General features: G+C 69.2%; 3 protein-coding genes across 14 annotated transcripts; 2 read left to right on the top strand and 1 right to left on the bottom strand.

Annotated features, from left to right (window-relative positions):
• The first annotated feature begins 276 nt into the window (after window positions 1-276).
• On the top strand, window positions 277-4878 carry CD151 (CD151 molecule (Raph blood group)). 4 transcript variants are annotated; one of them, XM_016138414.2, is made up of 9 exons: window positions 277-377; window positions 1408-1468; window positions 2172-2301; window positions 2397-2588; window positions 2898-2972; window positions 3369-3473; window positions 3567-3725; window positions 3843-3929; window positions 4022-4454. In XM_016138414.2, exons 3-9 carry the CDS (start codon window positions 2221-2223, stop codon window positions 4079-4081), a joined length of 759 nt encoding a protein of 252 aa, XP_015993900.1. In that variant the 5' UTR covers window positions 277-377; window positions 1408-1468; window positions 2172-2220; the 3' UTR covers window positions 4082-4454. The 4 variants fall into 4 exon arrangements, with proteins under 4 accessions (XP_015993900.1, XP_015993926.1, XP_015993905.1 ...); XM_016138440.2 differs by lacking the exon at window positions 277-377 and adding an exon at window positions 654-831 and having other exon boundaries at window positions 1447-1468; window positions 4022-4878; XM_016138419.2 differs by lacking the exon at window positions 277-377 and adding an exon at window positions 657-831 and having other exon boundaries at window positions 4022-4878.
• Window positions 4879-5938: 1060 nt separating this feature from the next.
• Window positions 5939-7351, bottom strand: POLR2L (RNA polymerase II, I and III subunit L). Its single transcript, XM_016138451.2, has 2 exons — window positions 7189-7351; window positions 5939-6220 (listed from the first exon to the last, which is right to left on the bottom strand). The coding sequence occupies exons 1-2, from the start codon at window positions 7281-7283 to the stop codon at window positions 6112-6114; spliced, it is 204 nt and encodes a 67-aa protein (XP_015993937.1). The 5' UTR covers window positions 7284-7351; the 3' UTR covers window positions 5939-6111.
• Window positions 7352-7470: 119 nt separating this feature from the next.
• TSPAN4 (tetraspanin 4) lies at window positions 7471-26504 on the top strand. Of its 9 annotated transcripts, none has more exons than XM_036221880.1 (9): window positions 7565-7660; window positions 12313-12406; window positions 15487-15566; window positions 22795-22986; window positions 23906-23980; window positions 24648-24749; window positions 24961-25092; window positions 25186-25269; window positions 26029-26504. In XM_036221880.1, exons 3-9 carry the CDS (start codon window positions 15504-15506, stop codon window positions 26095-26097), a joined length of 717 nt encoding a protein of 238 aa, XP_036077773.1. In that variant the 5' UTR covers window positions 7565-7660; window positions 12313-12406; window positions 15487-15503; the 3' UTR covers window positions 26098-26504. The 9 variants fall into 9 exon arrangements, with proteins under 9 accessions (XP_036077771.1, XP_036077773.1, XP_036077768.1 ...); XM_036221881.1 differs by lacking the exon at window positions 7565-7660 and adding an exon at window positions 8205-8246; XM_036221879.1 differs by lacking the exon at window positions 7565-7660 and adding an exon at window positions 9286-9502.
• Window positions 26505-27776: the final 1272 nt, after the last annotated feature.

The raw sequence follows: 27776 nt of genomic DNA, 5'->3' as shown, positions 1-27776 counted from the left end.
CCAGAGCCTCAGCGGGGCTTGCGGCCTCCCCACCTCCCGTCCCTAACCTAGCTCCTCCATCTCGAGGGCGTGGGCGCTGGCTGGGTTGTGGGGCTCCCAGGCTGCAGCTCCTCCAGCTCCTCAGTTCTGGTGGGGGCCCTGACTGAACGCCTGAAGCTGCATGCTGCCCAGCTCGCGGGTCGGCGCCGCGCGCCTGTTCAGACCTGCCCCGCGGGGCGCCTGCGGGCCGGGGCGGGGCCTGCCGGCGGGGGCGGGGCCGTGGGCGGGGCCGTGGACGGCCCGGCGTCTCCTTCCCCGGCCCTCGGTCGCCCGCGCATTCCCAGCGCTCGGAGTTGCCACCCCCGTCTCCGCCCCACCCCGACTCGGACGCGTGGTCGGTGAGTGCGCCACCTGGCCAGGCCGGCCGGAGAGGGCTGGGTGCCTGGAGGCCCTGCGCGGCCCGGGCGCAGAGGCCCGGCCGCAGGCCGGCGAGGCCCCTTCCGGAGGGAGGCGTACGCCGGGAGGCCGGGCGGGCGGCCGGGCGGGCGGCGGGGGACGGCGGGCGCGGGCCAGGCGCCTCCCAGGTGTTCGGACAGGCCGGGCGGCCCCTGCGGATCGAGAGCCCCACCTGAGCATCGCACTCATCGTCCCTGGACGCCGGTCCCCTCCCCTCCGCCTGCAGGCCCGCCCACCACCCGGGTGCCAGGGAGCGGGTGGGCGGCCGCGCCCTGACGGGGTGGGGGCGGCGGCGGCGGCGGTGACTTCATCGCGGTGACGCGGGATTCCTCCCCGGGCCTGGCGAGAGCGGAGTCTCGGGTCTCCCAGCTTGGGGTGCAAGCCGCCGAAGGCCAGGTTGAGTTGCAGGGGGCTGGGGGTGGGGCCGCTCTGTTCCCGGCCGCAGGAACTATTTCTGGCCGGCCCTTTCCCTGGGGGTTTACATCCGCTAGGCATTCCCGGAAAGATAGCGCCGCTCCTCAGAGGGTGGCCGGTGGGGCCGAGTCCGTGTCCGGAACCAGCCTCCCCGGAAGGCCTGGGACCTCAGAGCAGGCCCGGGCTCACGTTTGCGCGGTGTGGAGGCTCCCGGGCCCCCGGGGGTCTGTGCCCTTTGTTCTTACCGGGCGGCAGCTACTGCCGCTTGGTGGGTGAAGCAGCAGTGACAGGTATGGAGCTAAGGCCCAGGGCGGGGTGCTCAGAGAAGGCAAGGGGTTCCTCCCAGGATCAGACTGTCCAGAATGTCCTCTGCCCTGCCCCTCCCTGGCCCAGACCAAAATACCCGGCCTGGCTGCTCCCCTCTCTGCCACTGGGAGTGACGTTTCCTGCTCTGGAAGCTCGGCCTGGCTCCACTGTCTGGGGCAGCCACAGGGAGGGGTGGCAGGATCCTGTCCATCTAGCATGGGCCAGACCTCTGACCTGTTCCCGCCCTTCTAGCAAACCCTCCTGGGGAACTTTCGTCCACCTGTCTTACAGCGGAGCCTGCGGTGCCTGCCAGGTAAGTGCTGGGCGGGGCGGTGTAAGTCCAGCTGTGGGCGTTGCTGTCTGGAAACGTGGCCCCAGGGCACTCAGCTGCTGTCTGCGCCCCACAGCCTGCCCTAGTGCAGTCACCCCATGACTGAGCGGGCTGGCACCCTGGGGTGCCTCTGAGGAGGACCATAGCATTTCCAGGGTTAGTGGAGCTGTCCCTTTCCAGTAGTGAGACCAGCAGAAGAGGGGCCCCAGGCCTGGGGTGTCTGCCGGCCCTGCGGGCCTGGACCCTCTGTTCTCCCCACTCGCTGGCAGGAAAGCCTGCCCTTTCACAGAAGCCTGAGGGCCGCATGGCTAGGAAGGCGCAGGCCAGTCTGTCTGAGCGGCCCCCTCCCCCACAGCAGCTGTGTGATGTGCTGTCCTGTGACGTGGGGCCTGGGGAATGCTGTGGGGTTCAGGCCAGGCCCACATGAGCTCACCCCGCGGTGCCTGCTGGGCTTCCCACCTTGGTTGCCAGTGATGGGCGGGGTCCTCCACATCCCCTGTGCCCTGGGGTCTGGCCAGAGACACCCGGCTTCGGCCCTGGCTGCAGGGGGTGGCTCAGGTCGGGCTGCCGAGCTGCCTCTCAGGAAGTGTCCTAGTTCCCATGGACAGTGTCCCAGGGCCGGCGGCTGACTCGGGCATCCGTGTCCCCTTCTGTGCCACTGGTGTCTGGCTGTCTTCCTGGTCAGGTCCTGGTGGTGTGGGCCCTCTGAACAGGCCCTGTGCCCCCGACGCAGGATGGGCGAGTTTCAGGAGAAGTCGACATGCGGCACCGTCTGCCTCAAGTACCTGCTCTTCACCTTCAACTGCTGCTTCTGGGTGAGCGGCGGGCATCCCGGGCCCTGGTGCCTGGTCCTCGACCGGAGCCCTGGCCTGGGCTCAGGTGCTGACTGACCAGTGTGCACTGCCCACAGCTGGCTGGTCTGGCCGTCATGGCCGTGGGCATCTGGACGTTGGCCCTGAAGAGCGACTACATCAGCCTGCTGGCCTCGGGCACCTACCTGGCCACAGCCTACATCCTAGTGGTGGCTGGCATTGTTGTCATGGTGACTGGTGTCCTGGGCTGCTGTGCTACCTTCAAGGAGCGGCGGAACCTGCTGCGCCTGGTCAGTGGGGCATGGCCGGCACTGGGGGTGGCGGTACCTGGGCAGAGGTCCCCTCAGGGCTGCCTGGGGCTGGCTTTGGGGCCCTGACTGGAAGAGGGGACCGCTGGCCGAGTGTGACACTGCAGGACAGCCTAGCAGTGCTTACCTGGGGGGGTGGTCCCTTCCCATCTACCCAGTCCTGTGAGTTCCCACATCCTAGCTGGGCCAGCCAAGGGAAGACACCAGCTCCGAGAGAAGGCGCTGGGCAGTCCGCAGAACGGGGGCGTCTGTGTCCTACGCCCCTCACTGCATCCTCGCCCCCTTCCCCAGTACTTCCTGCTGCTCCTCGTCATCTTCCTGCTAGAGATCATCGCCGGTGTCCTTGCCTACGTCTACTACCAGCAGGTGAGGGACGCGGGTGGGCCGCACTGGGACGTGCTCATGTACAGACGAGCCCTCCCCCCCAAGATCCAGAGCTGACCATTGTGCCGAGAGGCCCTGCAGGTGTGGGCTGAGTCATGTGGGGAGTGGGGTGGACCGCAGGTGTCAACCTGGCCACAGCCCAGGCTGCCCACTTTGGGGCTCATGGGAGGAGGCAGCTGTTCACAGGATCTGGAGCTCTCTCCCTGCTCCTCCCCGTGGCCAGCTGGGTGACTGCCCCAGCTCAGCTGACGCCCGGTGAGCCTCCCTTTTCCCTTCCCTTGGAGACCTCCCTTCTCTCCCAGCCTGTGTGGCCCCATTCTGCCCCACCTTGGAGGGTCTTAGACTTTGCTGCTGAAGTTGTCACCACTTCACCCCCAGTTGAACACGGAGCTCAAGGAGAACCTGAAGGACACCATGACCAAGCAGTACCACCAGCCGGGCCACGAGGGTGTGACCAGCGCGGTGGACAAGCTGCAGCAGGAGGTTGGTGGGTGGCTCAGGCCTTCCTGGGGCCTCCGTGCAGTCCCGCCATAGGGTGGGTGGGGTGGGGACTTAGCCTGGCCTGTCCCCCTGCAGTTCCGCTGTTGTGGCAGCAACAACTCCCAGGACTGGCGGGACAGTGAGTGGATCCGCTCGGGGGAGGCAGGCGGCCGCGTGGTCCCTGACAGCTGCTGCAAGACCGTGGTGGCCCACTGCGGGCAGCGGGACCACGCCTCCAACATCTACAAGGTGGAGGTAGGTGGGCGTGGCCTGGGGGCTGGTGTGGCCACACCCTGGGGGGGGCCTGGAGCTGTGGCAGTGGGGGGTTGAAGGACTTGCCTGCCATCAGCGCCCCCATCCCCACCCTACCAGGGCGGCTGCATCACCAAGCTGGAGACCTTCATCCAGGAGCACCTGAGAGTCATCGGGGCCGTGGGCATCGGCATCGCCTGTGTGCAGGTGCGGGCCGTGGGGCAGGGCGGGCCGTGGCGGGCGCAGGGCACACCAGGTGCCTGACGGTGGTGCCCACTCGTGCCCTCTCCACGCCCCAGGTGTTCGGCATGATCTTCACGTGCTGCCTGTACAAGAGCCTGAAGCTGGAGCACTACTGACCCTGCCACGCCGGCCGCGCGTGCGCCTGCGCACTGCAGCTTCTCGCGGACTACTGAGCTACTACTGACCGCCAGGGAGCGCGCGTCCCTGGAGGCATCTCCCTCCCTCTTCCTGCTTTGCCAGGGTGTTGTCTCATATCTGTGCCCTCCAACACTGTTATCACCGTGACCTCTGGGGCCCCCACCACCAGAGGGAGCTTCAAGTGCCTTTCGCTGCACACCAAAGTGCTGAGACCTCCCGCAGGGTCTCTCCTGCAGTGGGACTGGTGGGGGCCTGGTCTGGCTGGGAGGATTGGGTTCTGCCAATAAAGTGCCCCCCTCCCACTGGTCACCTCCTTTGGGGGGGGTCATGGGACCTTAGGGTGCTTCCTGATGCCTGTGTTTAGTTGGAGGAGCTGGTTTGGGGCAAGTTGGGCAAAAATGGGCTAGGCTTGTCCCCACTAGGGCACTCCCAGCCCCCTGGACACACCCCACAGCGGTCAGGGGCAGGCCTGGGAGGGGCACTGCTGGGTGGGGTGGGCACAGGGGGTGCTGGACAGCCGGCCATGGGTGAGGAGTTCCATGTGTCTGCCACCCACCCTCCTGGGGAAAGCCCTGTCCCCAGGGTCCCACGCCTCTGCTGCCGCCCCTGCTCTGCCCAGCCCCTTTGTCTTACAATCACCACATCTACAAGGTGATAGACTATTCACTGCTGTCCCCTCTCGTGGGCAGGGGTCTTGCTAGCCTCACTGCTGCACATGGATGGCTGGAACAGTGCTGCCATTTAACAGGTGCTCAATAAACATTTGTAGAACAGGCGAACTTACTTCAGTGGTGACAGACAGTTCTGGTCCTCAGGGCCCTTGCGTCCAGCAAGGTGGACAGATCTACCCACCCACCGCCATAAAGGAGGGCAGATTCTGAGCTGAGAGGACTCAAGGGGAGGAGGCCCATGGCAGGCATAGCTGAGCAGAGGGCCTGAAGCAATGGCCCACACATCCTGGGATGGGAAGACGGTGGGGAGGCCTGGGCTCTGACGGGGTGTATGCTGGCGATGAAAGTCAGGGCTTGGCCACTGTACCCCTCTGCCCAGTTCCTGCCCCCATGGCTTGGGGTGTCACCCCTGGGCAGACCGTATCTGTCTGCCAGTTTCCTCATGTGCAATCAGAGGACCCCACTTCAGATGTCTGGCTGCTGGGGCTGGCTGAAGGCGCCTGGAGAAGGACGCCTCCCTTGCTCCTGCCTGCCGGAGGGCACCAGGACCCACCTGACCCCTGTCCAGGGTGACAGCTTCTGGCTCTAAGCTGCAGCAGGACTTGGAACAGGACCGAGGCCCTGGGAGACAGCTCTCTGGGCTGGTTGGTAGGATTAGATGCTAATGCCTGGGCCTGTGGCTCAGCCAGCCCTGACGACCACTGGAGCCACCTCAGGGCCACCCTGATCCACCCTGGGTCTCAGGGCTGGTTGTGGAGACCCGGCACTCCCCCTTCCCTGTGAAGGAACTTGGCTAAGGGGAGGAGCCTGCTGGGCTTGGGTGGAGCCTGGGAGCTTTCCCAGGCAGGGCCCTCTGAACGGGAGCCATGACTGCAGCAGGTACTCTATCCAGGGCCCAGAGATCCTGGTGCTTTGGACCCTGGGGAGAAGATGTGGGGACCTCTATATTGGCCTTGAGCACCCAGAGCATGGGGGTGGGGGTGCTGGTACCCCCAGTGCTCTCGGCTGCCTGTGCCTTTGCTGGGCTGAGAACATCCCCTCCAGAGGAGGTACCCCAGGCTGAATGGCTGCTCCCCCCCACCCCGTGGGTACATTCACCCCCAAGTGGCTTCAGGCATGAGGCGGGACGCCAGTGCACTGCCCGGTAGCAGGGAGTCTCACAAAGCCAGGCCAACCGTCAGCACCTCGGCATGGTCCTGAGCGGCTCTTTATTGGTTGATTCCCACTAGAGCAGGAGACACACACACACACAGCTGCACGCGGGGGCCGGTCCCAGCTACGCCCGCCTGGGGGGTGCGCAGACTCTGGGCAGGACGCCAGCTGCCGTGGCCTCTCGGTCACTTCTCCAGGGGCGCGTAATTGAGCAGCTTCTCGATCAGGTCCACGTGGGCCAGCAGCATGCGGCGGCAGCAGTAGCGCTTCAGGCCCAGCGCGTCCAGGGCGTCCCTGTGGGCGAGAGAGGGCGGGCTGTGGTCTGTCCGTCTCTGCGGTCCTGGGCGGATGGGGGCCTCAGGAGGCTGCTGTGGCATCTCTCCTCAACTCTGCTCTCACCTCAGGGAGGGAAGTGTCTCTCCAGGGAGCCACCTCTCCCATTTCCCAAGCCAATTAGCATCCCTAATTTCCCTAGGACCAAGCCCAGTCACCCTCGAGGCCTCCAGAAAATTCTCACACTGTTGGCCCCAACGTGCTGAGATGGCAACTTGGGAAAGGAGAGGCCAGGCCGGGAGCACGCCGCCTGGGCGAGGCAGGGAGGGGTCCTGTGCAGGATGCCAGGCACTCAGTCACTGTCACTCGAGCAGCCTCCCCAGGGTCTACCGCGAACACTGGGCCCATCCGCGGCTTCTCCGTTCACCCCACACCCCCACAGAGCTGAGAGCCCTCCTCATGCTGGCAAGCCCAGATTCGGGGGGCTCAGGTGTGATCCGGACAACGGCTGTCCACACGGTGGCCTAGGGCGTGACTCTAGTGGGGATCAGAGACTCGGGCAGGAATGGTGTTGACCGTAAGGATAAGGGGCGAGCACGGAAAAGGAACCTGCAACGGCCTGACGAAGACAGCGACGTGGTCCGGAAGCTGTCCTCCGTCCTAAAAGACAAGTGAGCTTCCAAGACATGGGGGTGGGCCTGACAGCAGAGGAAAAGAGGTGGGGGGCAGGCGGAAGAAGGACCTGAAGCGGAGCGGCACCGCGAGCGGCCAGGACACCTAGAGGCTCCCGACGCCAGGGGCTTGATGCCCAGCCGCCCTCCTCTCCGCACACTGCGGGGGCCGCGCTCTCCTGCGAGCAGGGCTGAACGCGACCCCGGGACCGAAAGTCCCTGCAGGGGCACCTGGGACCGGATGTGCGTGCCGCGGGGCGGCCCGGGGACGCTTCCCAACGGCGCCGGAGGCCTTTCCGCGCCGACGCGGAGCCTTACCCCTCGGTGTACTCGGCCTGCAGCAGCCCCAGGTAGGCCTCCCACTTGTTGCCGACAATCTTGCCGCAGGTGAAGCAGCGAACAGGGATGATCATGGCGGCAGCGGAACAGCGACCGCGCTCCCGGCTCCCGGCGGCGCTTCCCTGCGAGGCGCAGGCCCCGCCCCGGGCGCATCCACGGCGCGGGGGAGGCCGGCCCCGCCCCCGCCGCCCCCCAGCCCGCCCCGCCGCCCACCCCAGCCCGCCCCGCCGGCTTCCACGCCGTCGGCGTCCGCTTCCCGCCTCGACGAGCCTCCTCCGCGCGGATCGGGGGACGGCGCGACCGCGCAGGAGCAGGCGGCGCCCCCCGCCCGCCGCCTTGGTACGTCCCGGCCTACGGCGTCCGAGCGGGGCCGTAAGGGCTCGGCGGCGAGGTTCGCGTTTCTCGTGTCCGCATGACTGACAGCTGCGCGGCAAGCGGGCCTCGCGCGCAGGTACCGCGTCAGTCGGCGGGCGTGCGGCCGGGGTCTCGTCGCCCGCGGCGCCGAAGCCGGGACCGGAGCTGGGCCCAAGCCCCGAGTTCCAGCCCCGAGCGCGGAGCCGCGAGCCGAGCCGCGGCAACAAGTGGCGGGGCGGGGGGCGCGGCGACCCCACGCCGCGGGCGAAGAGCGGCCGGCCGGCGGCCACCGACCAGTCTTCCCGCCTCCCCTCCTGGCGGGGCCGGGAAAAGGGCTCTCCTGCTCGCAGCTTCTGCCTGCGGATGTCCGAGGGTCTCTGCGGCTGAGTTCGGGGGTGTCCTCGGGGCGCCGTCCGGCCGGCTCGGCCGCACGATATCGGCCCGGCCAGATAGTCACCTGTGGCCCGGGCTGTGGGGAGGCCGCGCTCGCCGTGGTCGCCCGGTGGCGGGCTCTGCCGGCAGCTCCTCCCCTCCAGCGCCGCATCGATCCGCTCTGGCTAGCGTCCCTCCGGCCTTCTTGTCGGGGAAGGGGTGGGGTGAGGGGGTGGGATGGGTCTGCGCCAGCCCCAGGAGAAGTTGTGCTGGGTCCCTGCGATCTGAGGGGCGTCGGACCCCACTTCTGAGTACGCGAGCGAGGCAGGGAGGGCGGTTACGGAGGGCGTCGCGGAAGAAGCGCCTTTTGAGCTGAACCTTGGGCGAGCCTGAGTGTGTGAAGGAGCAGGGCAGACCCTGGCGCAGAGGCCTTGGAGGCTGTACCTGCAGGGTAGCTCGAGGAGGTGGTGGAGCCTGAGGTGATGGGGCAGGAGCCATGGACGGTTTAAAGGGAGGGGGCTGTGTGTCAGAGAAAGGGTGGGATGTGAGCCCCATGATCTGGGCAGGAGGCGGCGGGGCCAGTGCGCAGTGAGAGGCAGGGAAGGCTCCCTGCAGGAGGAGAGGTTTGGGTTGTGGAGGATGGATGTGTTGCAGAGTGGCTCCCTTGACTTAAGTTATGTGCAGGCTCTGGGCAGGCTGCCTGGATCTCTGGTTGGGTCCCCGGTGTCAGCTAACTACCCTCTCAGGCCTTATTTGCTGGCAGGGAGATGGAGGGTCTCCCAGGTCCTGGGTGGAGCTGGCCAGAGCTGCTGCCCGCCTGGAGTTTGGGCCCCCGTTTTCGCCTGGTCCCGGGACAGTCTCCCCAGTGTTATTTGCCATCCCCCACCCTGCCACGTGCGGAGCCACGAGCCAAAGCCACTTCCCTTCCCTGATACCCCCCCACCCCCACTGCTGGACGTACATCCTGTCCCTGGCCAGAGGGGCAGGCTAGGGGCCTTGAGTCACAGTGGCCTGGGGTCAGACCAAGGCTCAGCTGCAGAAGCTGCCGGGCACAGGCTGTGGAGGTGAGGGAGACCAGAGGGTATCTGAGATGTCGCCTGGGTGGACCTTCGGGAGTGGGTGGGGGCAGAGGGCTTCCTGGAGGAGGGGCCCAGGGCCTGTCCCACCCTAGCTCCTGCCCCGCGGTTGTTTACTCCAAGAGAGTGAGGGGAGAGAGCCTCCCGCCCGGATCCGGTCCAGAGCCAAGCTGACATTCCTGGAATTCTGCGAGCGGTGTGCAGATTTGGGGGCAGCCGGCGCCAGTCTTCCCAGCTCCTCCCTCCAGCCTCTGATTCCCCGGGAGAGGCCATGGGCAGCGGGGTGGCCGCCCTGTCCTGCATGGCCCTGACACATCCCTGTGCGGAGGCCCCTTGGGGCACTCAGTCCTCCCGGCTCAACTCTGCCTGGCTCAGTGCTGCCCCGGCTGGACCCGACCACCCGGGGGAGCCTCAGAGGTCAGCCCTGCCCCCAGCACTGTGGCCCTGAGGGGCTGTGTCCCTCTGTGTGCCTTTTGGGCGAGCAAGTCGAGGTGAGGCCAGGCTCTCCGGGCGGGCTGGGCGGGAGGGAGCCTTGGGGGCCCAGGTGTGCCCAGGCCTGTGCGCGGGCTGGGCAGCGAGGCCCAGGCTTCCTGAGAGGGGCGTCTGGCCCTAGTGGTGGGGGCGCGAGAAGGGAGGGCCGTGCTCACATGTGGTTTGGAACCCATGAGCCTTGTTTCCTGCTCGAAAGGGCCACTTGAGGGCAGGCAGGGGCAAGGGGAAGTCAGTGATTGAAGTTTTAGCTGCTGATTCTGGCCCTGAGCGTTGTCCTGGAAACAGGCGCCACAGGCCCCGCCCCCGTATCCTGGATCAGTCTGTTTCCCCACCTGTAAAGTGTGGACCCAAGCAGAAACTGCCCAGCTGGAGGGTCCTGGGCTCGGCCGCAGGCCCCACTTGTTTTGGGTAGAGATGTGGCACACGGGGCATGCAGAGCGGGGGTGGGTCCCTGAACATACCTGTCAGATGTGCCCCCGGGTCAGACGGGGTCACCCTGCTACAGTAGCGGCCGTTCTCGGCTCCGGGGGCTGAGTGGCTGTGACGGTTGGTGTGTGGATGTGCTTGAGCCAGAACTGGCCCTAAACTAATGATCCTCTGGACACCTGGGCCCTGGCATGTGGGGATGCCGTTGCCTGCTAGCCCCGCCCAGCCTCCTGGGCCTGATGTGGACTCCCTGGTGGTGCTGCTCTGTAGGGATCCAGGTGGCACAGAGGCAGGGCGGGGGTGTCCGCAGAGCTGGGGCACACACTGCGCTGGGCAGGGAGCACCCCCGGATCCTAATTGTGTTCTCTTCACCTCTACGTCCATGTGGCCCCCAGCAGAGGAATCCCTGGTGTGCGGGGAGGGGCAGAGAAGGCCTAGGTGGGTCCAGGCGGAGGGAATGGGGTCCCTCCCCTGGAGCGGGCGTCTCCCCGCCCCCGAGGCTCCGGTTTGGTTTGGGGAGGTGGCCCAGCCGGGGCTCTGCGTGGAGGGCGTGCCCGCCCGCGCAGCCCGCCCGCCCAGCGCCATGCTGCTCCCCTAGGCGAGGGGCCCGGGTGGGTGCAGGGGCCCAGCAGGGCTGAGGCCGCGGCAGGAAGGCTCACACCACAGGCCTGTTTGTCTTGGCGGGGCCTCCCGGCTCCTCACGGCCGCCTCAGCCAGGGGGGCCGGGGCCCGGGCGGGCGGCTGCAGCTTTCTCTGCCCTGCGCTGCTCTGCCGGGGCTCATGGGTCACCGGCAACCGCCGCCCGTCCGCCCCTGGCCTCCCAGGTGGCCGTGGGCACACTGGCTCAGCACTGGGGCGGGGCCTTCTGCGAGTGGCCCTTGGTCTGGCCAGGTAGGTGCCCATGGCCTCTGTGTGGCTCTCACTGGCCCAGGCCCCTACCCGACCCCGTCACAGGGTTCAGTCCCGTGGTGGCAGGCTGCGGCGTTAGCCTTGGGGCTGTCACTCAGCCCTGTCCCTGTTGCCTGCTGAGTGTGCCCTTCTGGGGAATATAGGCCCATCGGACCCTGACCTCAAAGGAAGTCCAGAGTGAGCACCGGGGCGGGGAGGCTTCCTGGAGGAGGGGGACGCTGGGCCCGGACAAGGACGGGAACCAGCCCCGGTCTCGCCTGTCCCCAGCCCTTGCCCTGACTGCAGGCTTGTGTCTGGGCTGCCCAAGAGGGCGTTGGGCCTGGAAGGGCTGGAGGCCATTCCCAGGGGTCCTGGGGCCGTGAGTGTGGCCCAGCAGTGGTCTCATCCTGGGGGTGGCCAGTGCTCATGTGGGCCACGAGGGGTGCTGGTGGAACTGCCCTTTGGGGCCTGCCCAGGTCTGGGGATGGGGGATGGGCAGGGCCAGCCTCAGGCCTGTGTAGGCAGTGCAGTGTAGTGCATGGCTTTTAGCTTCTAGAATGTTGCTATGGGCTTTGGGCTGTGTGGCCCTGGGAAGGGCATGTCCCCCACTGCCTTTGATACTCACTGGGCCTGAAACCCCTCCAGGGTCACTGCATCCCCACGGACAGCGATTACTGAGGGGACAGTGGGGGCCCAGGGCCCTGGCACACCCTCTTCCTGCTGTGGTGGGTGCTGTTCGCACCCCCTGAGGGTGGGGGTGGGTCTCGGGTTGCTTGTAGGGAGGAGCTGGGACTGACCCACTGAGCGGCCTTCCATCTGCCCCAGGTGGACAGGTGGGCAGTGGGCTGCCCATGAGGGGTTGGGCAGGAGGGGGGGCACCTGCCCGGGTGGCATTTTGAGGCTTTGCAGCCGCTCCTGCCCCCAGGCTGCTAGGAAGCCACCTGCCCAGTCCCTGGTCTGAGGGGAGGGGTGGAGGGGCGCCCTGTCCCCACAATCCCTGGCCAGTGGGGGGGGGGGACAGGAGCACTCAGGGAGCACCGGCGGCAGGTGGATGGCCTTGTGCATCTTCACCAGTCGGCTCTGCGGGAGGAGCACGAGGTGGGTGGCGTCTGGAGCAGGCCACCTAGGGGAAGTGGGTGACACAGGGGTCCGTGAGCTCGGCAGCGGCACGTCACTGCGTGCCCTGAGTCTGCGCGAGTCCACGCATCTGAACGAGCGTGTCCCCGCGTGCAGTGTGCACTGTGTCTACGCGCGCGAGCCTGCCTCACTCGCCCCGCATCTCAGGAGGCTGAGCGACCGAAGGTTGGGGACGCAGCCCGCCGAACTAGGGCCGCTGGTCAGTGGGGCCAGCTCGCCCCTGGGCCGCTCCTCCGCCCCTGTGGAGTCTTGGTCCCGAGTGCAGGGCTGTCCCTCACCCGCTGTGCTTGCCCGGTGTTTGGGGGGCCCGGTGGGCGGCCCGAGGTGCAGCCCCCACCCCGCCCTCTCTCCTCCGCAGAGCTCCCGCCACCTCGGCCGTGCAGACCGCCCACCCGCTGGCCCGCCGTCAGGGGCGCCGAGCACCGCCTGACTCTTTCCCCGTGCGAGCCCAGGTACGTCATGGCCTGGCTGGGCCGTTGGGGGGAGAACTGGCCGCCTCCTGGTCTCACCTGTGACTGTGCCAGGGGCCTTGCTGGCTGGACACTCCTGGTCCTGGCACAGCCCGAGACTGTGCTAGCCAGACGCCGTGTCCCGAGCATGCCTTGGCGGGGCACCACGCGCTGGAGGAACGGGACTCCCGTGGGGGCGTGACTGGACTTTGGGGACAGGGTCGCTGGCCGCAGCCCTGAGGCACCACTATGCTGGGTCAAGGTTTTTGGTTTCAGATTAGACTCACCTGCTCACCTGGGGTGAGGGGAGAAGGGTGGCAGGGCATCTGGGGGACGCTGGGACAGTGGTGCCTGAGTGGATGGAACCGAGGGCACCCCGGTCCCCCCCCGCCCAGTGTGGGGCCGCCCCCCCCCCCCCCCGGTCCCTGCCCGCCACGCCCCGGAGAGATGAGGGCAAGGAGAGGTGAGCCCCGCGGGAGCCCTGCCGGTCGCCGCTCCCCTCCCAGCCCGGCGCCTCGGACCCCCCCGCCCCCCGTCCTCTGAGGCCCGGCAGCTACCTGTCCAGTCAGCCCTCCCTTAACTGTGTGACTCTGGGCTGCAGGGGCTCCGCGTGGTGGCGTGGCTGGCTGCGGCCCTGTCGTGGTGGTTGGTGTCTGTTGGGGTATGTGCGGTGAGGTCTGGCTTCTCCGATGGGCGGGGGGCCCTCTTCCGTCAGCTCTGGGTCGCCCCCAGCTCCCCTGGCCCACGAGTGTGCTCTGAGTGCACACTCACACACCAGTGTCCCTGAGCATCCCCTCAGCTTGGGTGTATGGACCCGGCTGAGTTGGGCCAAGGGGAAGGTGGCCATGGGTCGCTGGGGGTTCACTGGCACCTCCAGGGGTCACCAGATGCCACTTGCTCCCTGGGCAGAACTGCAGATAGTAATCTCTGAAGGGCGCCAGGTGGGGACTGTCCACTGCCTGCTGTGGCCCCTATGCACTGGCCCGGGGCGCATAGTCACTGTTGTGTCCCTTTTATGGGGCCCAGACCCGCCAAAGAGCCCTTGGGGAGGACAGGGTGGAGAGCCATGGAAGCCCCAGGAGGGGGGCAGTGTGGGCGGGGCAGGGACTCTGGGGTTCTCTGTCCCTCGCCTGGCAGGGCCAGCCGTGCCCCGGGAGGACCCACACAGACACCTCCCAGGGCGGGAGCTACAGCTCTCCCCAGAGCCTCCCCTCGGGGTCGGCAGATGCTGGTCCTGGTGGGGGCAGGAGGGAGGCGGGGGGGGGTTGTCCAGATGGCCCTACTCCAGCGCGGCCCCCACCTGGACGGCAGACAGTCCGCCGTGCCCGCCGTGCCCAGCACCCTCCCTCCCTCCTCCCCGTCCCCTGCTCCTCCTCCCCTCCCCTCCGAGCTCTGCAGCCCAGCTCTCCAGGACCTGGCGCGAGTGCTTCCTGATTGTCCCGTGGGATGCACGGGGCCCTGGACGGCCTTGGCCACCGGTCCACACCTGCAGCGCCACCCTCTCCCAGGCCGGGCTCTGCCTGAGCTCCGAAGGAGGGGACCGAAGGCCACATGCTGCCTGCGCCCCCTCCATGGCCCCGGGATTGCGCTGCCCCCACGGCGTGGGCACCTGTCCCCGTCCGCGACTGGGGCGTGTGGGCACCTCCAGGCTGTTCCTGGTGCCTGTCCTGGGGGGGAGGAGCAAATCACCCTGGGAGTCTGCCGCCTGGCTTGGGTCCATGTCCGCAAGTGAGTGCGGACGTGTCAGGGGTCCGACCAGACACAGCTGGTGCAAAAGGGAATTTGGGGCTCTTCAAAATCATCACCACTTTTAAGATGGTGGCAGTGGCATGGCAGGTCCGGTGCCCTGGCTGGGCAGAGGAGCGCCCCGCCCCCCCAGCTGCGCTCAGGGCCTGCCTGGACTGGGCCGCCTGCCTCTGCGGCTCTCCCTAGTTGCCCCAAGAAGCCCATGCACCCTGGCCGCTCTCTTCAAGCGCAAGGCCCTGCGCGGGCTCCCTCCCGGCCTCCTCGCTTGCCCTCTCTTTAACCCATAGAACCGCCTCGCCCCAGCCCCCCATTCACTGCTCCCCTCAGGTTGGGTACCCCAGGCCCACCCCTGTCTCAACAGGCGCCTCTCCCCACCCAAGCTGTGAGCCTCGGGAGCTTCCGGGTGTCAGGGAGGAGGTGGAGGGAGGCGGCTTGCAGGGTGCGCACCCCGGGGTGTTGGGGGTACACTCCCTGGCGCTACTCCCTCGTTCATCGCTCTGGACCAGAGGCTTGGGCCAGGGACCAAAGCCAGAGCTGCCCCAAGTCGCCACCGTACAACTACTGGGTCACCCCGTCGTTTGCGTAGTGCTTAACATGGGTGCGGTTGGAGGTCTCCGGGCTCGGCGGGACTGCGGGGTCGGGCGCAGAGCGGCCGCGGGGGAAGGCGGGGGGCATCGTTCCCGCGGCTGAGAGCTGTCCGGGCCTGGCCCTCGGTCCCCCGGCCGGTGCCCCCCGCCCTCCGCGGGCATCTTCCGCCCCCACGGGCGCGGGCGGAGGGTCCGGGGCGGGGCGGGGGCGTCGCCCCGGGGCCGCGATTGGCCGGCGCGGGGCGGAGCGGCGGGATGTGCCGCGCGGCCCCGCGAGGAGAGGAGGGGTCCGCGCGGGGCGCGGCGGGCGCGGATTGGCGGGTGGGCGCGGGGCGGGGCTGCGGGGTCGCGGCGCCGGCTGCGGCGGGCGCGCGGGCCGGGCGGGGGGCCCGCACCGGCTGCCGGGGCTGCGGGGCCGGGGCGCGGGATGCGGCGCGCGGCGGCGGCGGCGGCGGGCGCGGGGCGCTGAGCCCGGCGGCGGCCGCGCCATGCGCCGCTCCAGCACGGACGAGTCCGCGTACCGGCGCAGCCCGTCGCCCGAGCGCAAGCGGCCGGGCTTCGCGCGCCGCGGCCCCTTCCGGCGCCACAGCAGCCCGTACGCGCGCGGGGGCCGCGGGCCCGGCGGCGGCGGCCCCTGCTCCGGCCTGCACGCCGGCGCCGGCCCCAAGGCGGCCCAGGCGCGCTGCACGGCGCCCCAGGGCGCCAAGTACGTAGTCTTCTACCTGGACCTGTCCTTCATCTTCCTCCTAGAGCTGAAGCGCTGCGGCATGGCGCGCGGCTGCCTGCAGGGCGTCAAGTACCTCATGTTCGCCTTCAACCTCCTGTTCTGGGTGAGTGGCGGCGGGGCGCGGGGACCCCGGGTGGCGCCGCGGCCCGCCGTCGGTGCCGGGCTCCGGGAGGTGCCCGGCCGGGATGGGGCGGGACGCGAGCGCCGCAGGCGGCGGTGCCAGGGCCGCTGCGCCGGGGCTGGACCGGCCGACGCGGGGCGTTTCCGGTGCCGCGGGGTCCAGCCGGGCCTCCACGCCACCCCTGGCCGCTGCCCCGTGTCCTCGCCCCTCTCCTGCTCAGACGGGATGGGGCCCGCCCTGGCCTCTGCGCCTCCCCTGGCACCGATTCCAGTCCTGGTCTGTGTGCGGGGCCGGCGCCGCCCCTCTGCCCCGGTCCCCACCAAGGGGACCTACTGGCCCGCAGGGTGGGCTCCCCAGGGGCCGAGGGGCGAGGCGGTCCGGCCAGCAGAGCCGCAGTGGGGAGGGGTGCGGTGCGTGAGCGCCCTGACTGCGCCCGCCAGGACTGTGGGTCGAGGGGCGCCAGCAGGGGTGTGTGGAGGGTGCCTGGCGTCCCTGCTGCCCCCTCCTCCAGCTGGGTGGGAGGGGGCTTTCTTAACTTTGGCTCAGGCGGGAGGTGCCTGAGTCCAGAGTCAGAGGTGATAGTGCTACAGGGTGGCCCCTTGACCCCAAGACTGGGGGACAGAGTTGCACCCAGCCCCGTAACTGCCAGGAGGGTGGCGGGCGTGGCTGTGGCAGGTGCCCCACTGACCGGGTTGGAGCGCGCCTGGCCAGGCCTGGAGCGCCGCTGTCTGGGCTGGGGGAGGCTCGGTGGAGCAAGGACGCCAAGGTCACTCCCTGCTGCGCCCTTAGTTCCCGAGCCCACCCCCCTTCCACAACTTGGAGTAGGGGGCGTGGCTTAGCTGCCGCCTGCGGGTTCCAGAAGGATGCTACATTCTAATGCTCAATTGCCAGCGGTCTGGTTAAGGCGGAGTGCCCAGAAACCCAGGTCCCCATTTCTGCACCTCCTTCCCATACCGGGCCCTGGCTTTTCTCTCCCGCATTTGGAGGCATTCAGGGTCACTGGGAGTGTCACGGGTCAGTCAGAGTGCAGGATTGTGACCCGAGGTGGCTCCTGCCCCAGCACTCGCTGCCAGAGGGAGTCGTCCCAAGAGTTTGTTCTCTGCAGGGGGATTCCAGGAGGGGGAGGCCCAGGGGTGGAGTAGAGGAGGACCCCAGAGGCCAGGAGCCTGAGCAGGCTGTGACGGGAGGGGGGGATGGGGGGAAACGGGTGGCTGCAGTGGGCTCCGGTGTGGTGGTGCTAGTGGCCGTGGGTGGCGATGTGAGCAGCCCTGGCAGCCATAGGTGTTGTCGTGACCGTGGCGGGCAGTGTAAGTGGCGGGGCAGTGGCCAAGGGGGTGGTCACGTCCCGGGAGGTGAACAGGACCTGCTTCTCCCCTCCCCTGCCCTCCCTGTTGACTGGACACTTCCCTGCAGGGAGAAGGCGTGGGCCCCTCAGGGGGGCTGCGCTCCAAGGGCGGCTTGGCCTCACTGTCCCCAGCAGAGCTGTCTGCCCTGCGACCCCCGCGGGGGCCTCCCTGCAAGATGCCACTGGCCTGGAGAAGAGCAAACTGGGCCCCCTGGGTCCCCCGCCCCCCCTGAACGCCCCACCCCTTCCTACCACACATTTACACGTCCAGACTGGTCCAGCCGGGCGCCTGCGGCTGGCCTCGGCCCCCCAGCTTGGCCTCCGCACCCCACGCTTGGTGCCCCGCGGGTCCCGACCTGGGGCACTGAAGGGAGGGGCGGTGCCGGGCAGGACCCCACTGCGCCTCGCGCCTGTGCGGTGTCTCCTAGACCCTTCCCGCCGGTGGCAGAGGCGGGAGCCCCCTTCCCCTGGCGCCCCGCGGGGTGCGTGCTTTTGCCCAGCGGCCAGAAGCATCCCCCCAGTGTCCTGCCTGTCTCCCCACTGGAACCGGCCGCGGGGGCTGGGGCCGCCCTGAGGAAGGGGCTTCCCCGTGGCCTGGGCCTCAGGAGCCTGGTCAGCGTCAGTGCTCTGAGCCCCCGGGCCGGCCGGCCGGGGCTCGCTGCCGCAGTGGTGTGCGGCGCAGGCGGGGCGGGGAGTCCAGGGTGCGGGGTGGGGAGGGGTCCCCGGGGCGCCTGGGAGGGGCTGAGGGGAGGTGAGAAAGAGGGGCCCGCCCTGCGCAGGCGCTTGGAAGTGAAGGCGCAGCGGCCTCTGCTCGGGGCCTCGAGGCTCCCAGGCTCCTGAGGCGCTGGCAGCGCCCGGCACCCGCCCGCCTGGCTCCCTGAGCTCTCTCCTGGGTTGAAGCTTGAGGCGGCGCCACCCTCCCGGCCCCACGGCCCTGGCGTACCTGGCTGAGACCACTGTCCCTGGCTAGGCCTGGGGGTGCAGTCGGAGGACGGGGGAGGGGCTGGCTGGGGGGGGCGGTAACTGACCGGTCTGTGTGCCCGGTTTGAGGAGCTTCCCTCGGGGGCCTGGGCGGGCTCTGGGAGGGCGAGGCTGAGAGCCTCCCGCAGTCTGTGTGGGGCGGGGTGGGAGCTCACTCGTCACTGTCACCCCCGTCTGTCCTGGGGTGGAGGTGCCGGCTCGTCTCTGGAGGGAGCAGGCCTGCCTGTTGTCGCAGGTGCTTGCCGCCGGGTCCCCTGGGCCTGGGGGCTGGGAGGCCGGTCTACATGCAGGCGGGTGGCAGGCGGGTGGAGTTGGCTGAGGGACGGGGCAGGTGCCGGCCATGTGCGCTCCCCGGGGGGAGCGGGGGGGCCGGGTCGCTGTTGTCCTGCCCAGCCGAGGGCTCCAGGTGCTGTTGGCAGTGTTCTGGGCGGCCGCGGCAGGCCTGTGTGCCCACTGACCCAGGAGGCTTCCCGGGGCTCCGAGCGTCCCCGGAGTCCAGCCTGCTGGTGGGGGGGTGGAGGGGAGAGGCAGGCCTGCCAGGCTCTGTGTGGGTAGATCCTTCTAGATGTAAAGCAGAGATAGAGTAGACTGCAGGTCAGGTGGGGGCTCTGTCTGGGGCAGGGGGGAGGTCTTAGAGGTCTGAGTGGCGGGAGGGCCCCAGGTCCCAGCTGCACCCCCTGGCCTCGGCCACAGCCCCGCCTCCCGGCCTGTGGGGCTCTGGGCTGCATGGTAAGACTGCCCTTTGGGGTCAGGCCCAGCAGTGGCCCCTGCCTCTCCACCCCCTGGCAGCCTGGCCATGCCCTTGTCTGTCCCCCGCATGCCCCTCCCCCCACCCCTCCTTGGACGCTGGGGACCTTGGTCAGTGGTGTCATCTCCGCGACGGGCCAGGTCTCTAGTGACTTGCATGGACTTTAAGTCAACAGTGTGGAGTTGTTACCTGAGTGACAATATCTGACCGAAGTGGGGAACGTCTCTGTCAGCCTGCAAGGCACCCCCAGCCCCGTGGCTCAGTCCCGCCAACCCCGCCTTGGGCAGCTGCGGAAGTGGTTTCTGGCCTGGGGCATGGATTGCGCCGTCCTCGGGCTGCGTGTGGACGGCCACCGTGGCAGTTCTTGGCTGGGAGGCCTGTGCCACCACCGTGCCCAGCCCCCACCCGAGGCTGTGCCAGCTGCCAGGTGAGGGCCTGCCGGGCACAGGCCTGGCCTCTGCGGGCATCCAGCCTTCCACCTCATTCCAAGGACGTGGCCAGCTGCCCGGCCATCTGCTACCCTGAGCCGCGTGGCCATAGGGGCGGTGGGCAGAGGGCTGGCTGACAACCCCCCTGGGCCTGGAGGTGGTGATACCATCGGCCTGCCCTGAGGCGACCTGGAAAACCCATGGACAAGAGACACAGGAAGGGGGAGCAATGAGCCAGGCACCGGGCCAGGGCCGTGGCGGGTGAGGGCCGCAGACAGGGCGCGGGTTCGGGGTGCGTGGAGGGGGACAGAGAGGCTCCAGCTGACGGCAGACCTGGGACAGGCTGGCCTCCTGTCCCAAGCTGTCATGGGGTTGGGGTCTGCTCCTGGGCCCACCTGGGCTTCTTTCTGGCAGGGGATGGGGGTCCAGCCAGTGCCCTAGGCAATGAGCGAGGGTCTGGGGAGGTGCTGGGGTTGGGGTGGGGTCCTGGGCCCCCCGCTGCACCCTCTCGGCCAGCCTGGCCCAGGAGGGCCTGGAGCTCCTGGCCTCTGGGGCCCGCAGCCCTGTAATCTTGAGTTCTATGGTCTGTGTCTGGGTGTGACAAGGCCCATTTTCTCTCGCACTTAGAGGCTATAATTTTCCTGCCAAAATGTTTTAAAAGCTTCATACGCAGAAACATTTCAAAATTACAGGTGATTTTATTAAGCGCGTGTGTGCATCCTGTAGGCGCGTGTGTCTGGGTTTTCGGTGGCCGTTCTGTGCACATGCGCTCACCCAGGGAGGGGCCCGGGGGCTTGCGGGGGTCACCGTGTGACTGGCAGTGAGGGGCTTCTGTGACGGCGTGGGCTGGCATGCGTCTGGGCGACAGCCAGCGTGCGGCCCCCCTGCCAGCTCAGGGTGGCGGTGCGGACGCCTCGCGGACAGCTAACCGAGGACATGCACTCCTGCCGGGGCTGGTGGTGGGGAGCCCCCCCCCCCCCGAGCCTGGACCGGCCCCCGCCCCCGCAGCCACCCCGCCGCGGCGTCCTCCCCATGCCCTTCCCTGCCTCCCGCGGGACGCGTCGTCGTGGTTTCTTGCTGACTGGAGCCATCGGCCGCCCTTGAAGGCAGAGCCAGCCTCCCCGGCGCTTTCGGGTTTAAATGACATTCTTCCCCTTTGCACCGGCACCTCCCCGGGAGGCAGCCCCACCCGCCGTGGTCGGGCCTGGGGACTCAGCCTTAACTGTGACCCTCCCGCACCAGCTCTGTGAAGCTGGCGAGGGGCCTGGGGTCCGCCAGACCCAGTGGGTCACTGTCCTCCAGCCAGAGGCCCTGACTCCCAGCTTCCTCCACAGAGGGCGGTCCCCCACGTGTGGCCTCCCTGCCCTGGCCCGTCCCTTGGCCACGGTGCTGGTCTGCAGAGTTGCCTTTGCACGCAGAGCCCGCTGGGTGGCCCCAGCTGCAATCTTCCCCTGGGGTCCCTAGGGTTCCCACTAGACCCAGAGCCTGGGGATGAGGTGCAGGGTGTTCTGATGAGCACAGCGGGGTGGCACAGCCGGGGCCGGCCCCTCGGCCCCTCGGTTCCTCTCCTGCAGGTCAGGTGGGAGGATTAAATGAGCCAGCACCTGCCCCCACCACCTCTGTGCCCCGCGGTGTCACGAGGGGCATCTCCCACAGGCAGGCTCAGGATGCCCAGAGGTGTCGGTGGCCCGGCCTCGCCTGTGGTCAGCACCGTGGACAGCTGCTCCCGGTGCTGGTAGGGGCGGCCTCCACTGGCCCTGCACAGCCAGCAGACCCTGCCCGGTCCTTGGGCTCTGCCCAAACCCAGCCGGGGTGAGGACGGCCAGGGCATGGCGTGTGTACGGCCCCGGGCGCGTGGCGTGGGCTGGGACTGTGCTGGCATTGTGGGTGGCACAGACCCCAGGCCCTGTGTTCAGGTAAAGGGTCCTGGACATGCCATGTGGGCAGCCTCCCCCAGCCCCCCGGGCCCCCCGGAGCCTCGTCACGAGACACGCTGAGCTGGACATTGTGCCGAGGCCTCACGGGTTCTGTTCGTGGCGGTGGGCAGAGGCACTTGTCACCCCGTGTGGTCAGTGCGGGGCCAGTCAGCTCCCCGCCTGGAGCCGCAGCGCCCGCCCTGGCCCAGCCGGGGCTCAGACAGGCGTGCCGCGTCTGGACCCCCAGCTCCGGGGGGCCGTTGCGCAGAGCTCCCCAGGCTGCGCCCCAGCAGCCTCGGGAACGGCGTTTGTGACTTTTAGACAGGACTCTCGTTTTATGCTGAAAGTGCAAACAGGGATGGGTGTGGTTGGCCTTGGACCTGGCACTGGGGGTCGGCATTCAGTGGGCCCTCCTTCCGCCCAGCCTGGGCAAGGCCCAGGGGGACCCCAGACACGCAGGAGGCCGGCCCGAGCCCCTGGGGCTGGGAGCTGCGTCCCTCCGCCTCCCCGTAACTGCCGTCTCCTGCCAGCCGGGCTTAACGCACGGGGCGCATTCCCGGGTGAGTTATGGGGCATGCAGTGGCAGCCACCACCCCCTCAGACAGGGGTTCAGGGTCCACAGGACCTACCTGAGGTGAGGGGTCCCTGTCGGCGTGGAGGCCCCAGGCCAGGGGGGTGTGGTTGGCTCATTTCCCAGTCTCAGTTCACTTGTCTGGAAAACGGGGTGCAAGTCTGGCTGTCAAGGCTGGGGAGACTTTCGTGGGGTGACATGGGGCTCATGGTGGCCTTGGGCGGACATTGTATCCTTCAGAGTCTAGTCACCTAGCCTGTCTTGGGGCAGAGCGAGCACCCTGAGCCCAGGACTGCCCTGCCTGGTGGGGGCACAGGGCCCCACGTCCTGCCCGGGCCCGCGGTGGTGCGGCCCAGGGGTGCTTGGCCGTCCCCGTCGGCCCCCGGATGGTCGTGCGTGGGACCAGGTGCTGGGCAGCATCTGTGAGGGTGGCCTGCCCCCCGCCCGCACCCCGGAACGCATCCTCCCGTCGGGTCCTGAGATGACTCATGGCCCAGGGCCTCAGTGCTGAGGGCAGGGGCAGAGCCCCCAGCTGGCCCCGGCCCCCCGGTCCCCGAGGCCAGGCGCCCCCGTCACCACTGCCACCTTGCCTTCTTCCTCTTTAACTGACATCCGTCCACGAGCAGTTAGAAACCCAGTGAAGGCTCCAGTGGTGGGGGGGCGGCCGGGGCACTCCTGCGGGGCAGCCCACGCTTTGGGGCTTGCGCTTGGTAGGGGACAGCTGGGGACACCCGGAGGGGCCCATGGGGACAGAGCCCTCGGGCGACCCACTGGGAAGCCAGGTCTAGGGAGAGCGAGCATGGAGGGCGAGGCCTCGATAGTGGGGTCTCCCCGGGCTCCCCAGGCCGAGAGGCTGCGGGGCGGGGCTCTTCGTGGAGGGGGACGCCGCGTGGAGGGGTGGCGTCCGGGGCGCATGTCCAGGCTGCTTCAGCGGGGCGCCTGCTCGTGGCAGTGTCCTCGGACAGCCCCCTGCCCCAGCCCCAGTGTGGACCCGGGCGTCATGCCATCGGCATGGACTGGGGCTAATGTGGGGAACCAGCTGGGTGTTGGGACGAGGCGGGGGGCAGGTACCCGGCCCCGGGCGGTCAGAGGGGCGGGCAGCGGTGCCCTGGGTGCCGCCCTGGCTGCCTCGGGGCCCCGGCGGGACCTTGGCCTGCTGTCCCGGGGCGCAGGGCGTGCAGACGGCAGCTGACCTCCCTCTCCCGGCCCCGGCGGTCCCAGCTGGGAGGCTGCGGCATCCTGGGGGTCGGCATCTGGCTGGCCGCCACGCAGGGGAACTTCGCCACCCTGTCCTCCTCCTTCCCTTCCCTGTCGGCCGCCAACCTGCTCATCGTCACCGGCACCCTGGTCATGGCCATCGGCTTCGTGGGCTGCATCGGGGCCATCAAGGAGAACAGGTGCCTCCTGCTCACCGTGAGTGCGGGGAGGGGCCGGCGGGGTGGGGCGCGGGGCTCCCTGACACGCGGGCTCCGCCTCTGGGTCTCCCAGGCCAGGCCGGGGCTTCCTCTGACAGGACAGGAACACGCGTGTGCACGCGTGTGCCAGGCCGCACCTCTCCATCCTGCACTGCGCCTGTCCTCAGCCCCCACTCCCGGGACCCCATCCCGCCTGCTGTCCCAGGCCTCGCGGCCCAGGACCCTCTGATTGGGCCCTAGCCCGGCCTCAGCCTTGGACATGAGCTGGGCTCCCGGCCCAGCGGACATCTGTCTCGCAGAGGGGAGGGGCCCCTGGGCCAGGCTCCTTACAATGACAATGCGTGGGGCCCTCGCACCGAGGACGAGGCTGCCGTGTCCCCAGGGTGGGCCCCGAGATCTGAGCTCAGACTGAGGGAAAGCAAATCGGAGTCCCCTGGAGAGAATGGGGCTCACCTGCATCCCACCCCGGGTCCGGGCTGCACCCTGTCTGCCCTCCTCCTTCCTGGAGGAGTGACACCGCGGGGAAGGTGGGTGGGCCCCGGCCACCGCCTCCACTCAGCTCGGCCCGGGATGCCAGGGGCCGGGCCAGGGCGGTGCCTCCATGGCGCCGAGTGGGGGAGCCGGCCAGGCGGGGTGTGTGCCGTCGGAGGTGGGGCTTCCGCCCCAGGTAGCCGTACCCCGCCTTGGTCTCGCCGGTGCTGGCAGTGGCCCCCGGCTGCCCTGACCCACTCCCGCCCCTCGGGCGTTGCTCTGCCTGTCCGCCCACCACGGGGACCCAGGCACAGAGCGCACGCGTCTGCGTGGGGCCTCAGGCCTGCGCTGCAGAGGTCCGGTGCGGCGCACAAAGCCGGGAGGTTCTGAGGCGGGGGGGGGGGGGCTGGGGGCCGGGCCGCTGAGGCCTGTCCCCCGATCCCCAGTTCTTCGTGATGCTGCTGCTGGTGTTCCTGCTGGAGGCCACCGTCACCATCCTCTTCTTCGCCTATACAGACAAGGTATGGCCCCCTCTGCCCTCCGGCCCTCACCACCCAGCCAGGGGCTGCAGCTCTGTGGGTGGGCTGAGAACGGCTGTCAGAGGCCCCTTCATCCAGCTGACGGGGACCCAAGGCCGAGGGTCAGGTTTTGAGCGCGGTCACTGAGGCCCTGCGGCCGGCGGCGGCGTGTGGGTTGGTCAGGAGCGCTCCCTTCCGCGCGGCCCTGTGCCCAGGCCAGCGAGGGCCCCTTCGCGTGAGCTTTAGCCGGAGACTGTCTTGCCCCTCGGCCCTGCTCTGCCATGGGGCCCGCTCGGCTGGCCCGTGTCCCCTGGGCTGCCCCCGCAGCGCCCCTTTGGGCGCTCCTGCCCAGCCCTGCGAAGGGCCGTTCTCCCAGGAGCCCTGGTCCTTCATGGGGTGTGGTCTGGGGATGGAGACCTGGGCGCCCAGGCCCCCTTGCCCCCGGGCATTGGTGCTGCAGGGCCCCTCAGCCGACCTGCGGGGCTGCGTGTGCCCAGCCCACATGCCTGCCCCTGCCCCTGCCCCGTCCCCATCCCATGTTGGCGCGGTGCTGTGGGGGCTTCTGGGAGGAGGCGGCTCCAGGGAGGGGGACAGAGGGTGGGCAGAGCCGGGCCTGCACGAAGGTGGCCGAGCCCACCTGGACAGGCCCGCTCGCCCCGCGTGCCTGCAGATCGACAGGTACGCCCAGAGAGACCTGAAGAAGGGCTTGCACCTGTACGGCACCCCCGGCAACGTGGGACTCACCAACGCCTGGAGCATCATCCAGACGGACGTGAGTGGGGGCCGGGGCGGGGGGGGGGGGGGGGGGGGGGGGGCGGGCCGACGTGAGGGGGCGGGCCGACGCGAGTGGGGGGCCTGGGCGGGGGCGGGCCGGCGTGAAGGGGGGGCCCGACGTGAGTGGGGGGCCTGGGGGGGCAGGCCGGCATGAGGGGGTGGGGGGCCGGCACGCGCCTGCCCCGCCCCAGCTCGCGCCTCCCCCGCAGTTCCGCTGCTGTGGCGTCGCCAACTACACCGACTGGTTTGAGGTCTACAACGCCACGCGTGTGCCCGACTCCTGCTGCCTGGAGTTCAGCGAGAGCTGCGGGCTGCACGCGCCTGGCACGTGGTGGAAGGCGGTGAGCCCGCGCCCCTCCCCGCCCGCGCCCCCCCTACCCCCGCGCCCCGGGATGGGGAGGGGCCCGGCCCCGTGACGCCCGTTCCTTCTGCAGCCGTGTTACCAAACGGTGAAGATGTGGCTGCAGGAGAACCTTCTGGCCGTGGGCGTCTTTGGACTGTGCACGGCGCTGGTGCAGGTGCGGAGTGATCAGCCGGCAGGGGCCCTGCCGCAGGGGGCCAAGTTCCTGAGGGACGGCCACCTCTCGGGAGGGGACCTCTGCTACCTCAGGGGCAGATGGCCGCCCTGGGCACCTGTGCCCTGGCCAGCTGTTCTGTAGCCCCAGCGGCCTAGAGGATGGTGGCCGCAGGGCTGCCCAATGCAGACCCAGGGTGGGTGGTCCGGGACAGTGCCCAAGTCCGGCAGGCGGGCCCTTGCTCCCCAAGCCCCGCTTCTCGGCCCCCACCCCGTGAGTCCTGCCTGTCAGTGCCAGGGAGCGGGAGGCCATGCTGTCAGCTGCCCTGGTTGTCAGGACAGTGGGCGGCTGATGCCGCATCAACGGGCACCCGGAGGTGGCGGTCGCAGCTGGGTGAATGGGCGAGAGGCAGGGCACAGGAGGCCCCCATGCAGGTCGGGAGGTGGCCCGAGGCCCAGCCCAGAGTCGACAGGCCCTGCAGCCGCTGGCAGAGCCCAGGGTGGTCAAGCCCAAGGGGAAGGCGGGTCTGGAGGCTGAGCCCTGGGAAGCCCCGGGACCCCGTGCCTGTGGGGGGCAGACCCCGCCCGGAGGCTTAGAGGGAGTGGCTGTAACAGACCCGGACTGCCAAGGGTGAGGGGCTCCCCCAGAGAAGGGGGCCCGGCCGGGGACTCAGGCTCGTTGGAGCTGGGGCACCCACTGCGGCAGGACGCCCTCTGGGCTTGTGGCTCCTCGGAGTTCCCGCCAGCCCCTGTGTCCCTGCAGATCCTGGGCCTGACCTTCGCGATGACCATGTACTGCCAGGTGGTGAAGGCCGACACCTACTGTGCGTAGGCCGCCCGCCGCCTGCCGCCCTGTTTTGCTGCCAAAGGATGCTGCCCTCCGGACGTGACCTCGGGGTCCCTGCACCAGCCTGGGCGTGGGGGATGGCATGGGCGGGCGGCCGGGGCCCCCAGGACCCCGGGCCGGGTCCGAGCACTGAGGCAGAGGGGGCGGCCGCGCGGGCCGCCTGCCGGGGCTGGGGGCTTCGGCGCTTTTCCCTCTCCTCATCTGTGTATCCTCCAGAGCAGTGTTCGCCCCCGGGACCCCGTCCTGGGCCGGGGGCGGGGGTCGGGGGCCTACTGCTGGTCCTGGTGCTTACGGTGGGGCTGCAGCCCCGTCACCCACATTCCACATGGGGCCCCGGCAGGCTCCAGTGCACCCTAATAAAACGTGGGCGGCAGCCCCCCCCAACCCGGCTACCTGTGTCTGTTGCTGCCGTGATCCCCATGGGGGGCCACACCTGGGCAAACCCCACATGACCATGGATCCCCCCCTCCACGATAGGGCTGGTGCCTGGGGTGGGGTTCCGGACACAGGCCCAAGCGAGCCACCAGGCCAGGCAGCTGGGGCTCCTGCCCCTCAGAGGAGCCACAAAACGGCCGTGAAATTGGCTCCCAGTGGCACAGAGGCTCCAGGACGGCCCTCAGCCTCCTGAGCGGTCCACAGCCTGTCCTCGCCCTGATGTGCGGGGGCCCCGCCCCCGGAGTGTCCTCACAAGTGGAGTTCGGCTCTGGCCTTGCATCTCTGTTCCCGATGGTTCCTGGGGACTGCGCCTGCTTTTCAGTGACGTGGCCAGCGGGAGCTGGCTGGGCTGCACGGGGCCCAGCACCAGAGCCGTGGTCTTGCTGCACCTCGGGCATCAGGCAGGGGCGGGGCCTCCAGCGGGCGCTGATGGGGAGCGAGGGTCATGGATAGGGGTTCAGGTTGAGGACAGGCCCATCTCAGGAGCATCCCGAGCTGTGGGGCATCGGACCCCCAGGACCCCGCTCTGGAACCTCGGTTTCCGCCTTCCTGCTGGCTCTGCTGTCCTGCCTTGGTCGTCCCTTCTGCGTCACTGTTCTTGTGTGGCAGACCCCCTGGTGACACTGACTGCAGCCATGGACACACCCCGGACCGCCAGGCTGCGCCCCGATTCCCCCACACTGCCTGTCCTGGCTCCGTGGAGGCCGCCGCACCCCGAACCTGCCACCAGAGCCAACGTGCGGAGACGGGGGGTCCTGGGACGTGAGGCTGACACACAACCGAGCTGCTGCGTACACAGCGGCAGCAAGTGAGCGGCCCCGAGGCCAGTCGTCCAGCAAAGCCGGCCCCGCCACACCGCGCCGGCGCGCCCCGCCCTCCGGTCTGCGCCCAGGTCCCCGTCAGCGTCTCTCCACCCCCGTGTGACGGGAGGCCTGACCTCCCCACTTGCCCGCTCATCTCCAGGCGCCGTCTGTGTCCAGCCCTGACTCGACTTCCCCCCACAGCCCCTGAGCTGCACTGGGGTCCAGCCCAGGACCCTTCTCCCAGCCCCTACCCCCTTAACTGAGCCCCCATGTCTTCCAAAGCCCAAGCTGAGGAGCCCCCACACAGAGCCAGCGCGCCATTGGCTGCCTGGCTCCACGTCCACCTACACTCCGGCCACACTGTGGGCCCCCAGCTCAGTACAGACGGCCAACACGAGAACCCAGTGCCCTGCCCGCGAGGTGGTG

Source organism: Rousettus aegyptiacus, unplaced genomic scaffold (genome assembly GCF_014176215.1).
Source record: "Rousettus aegyptiacus isolate mRouAeg1 unplaced genomic scaffold, mRouAeg1.p scaffold_m13_p_5, whole genome shotgun sequence".
Taxonomy (NCBI): domain Eukaryota; kingdom Metazoa; phylum Chordata; class Mammalia; order Chiroptera; family Pteropodidae; genus Rousettus; species Rousettus aegyptiacus.
The sequence above is the reverse complement of the archived record's forward strand: the minus strand, read 5'-3'. Positions and strand labels throughout refer to the sequence as shown.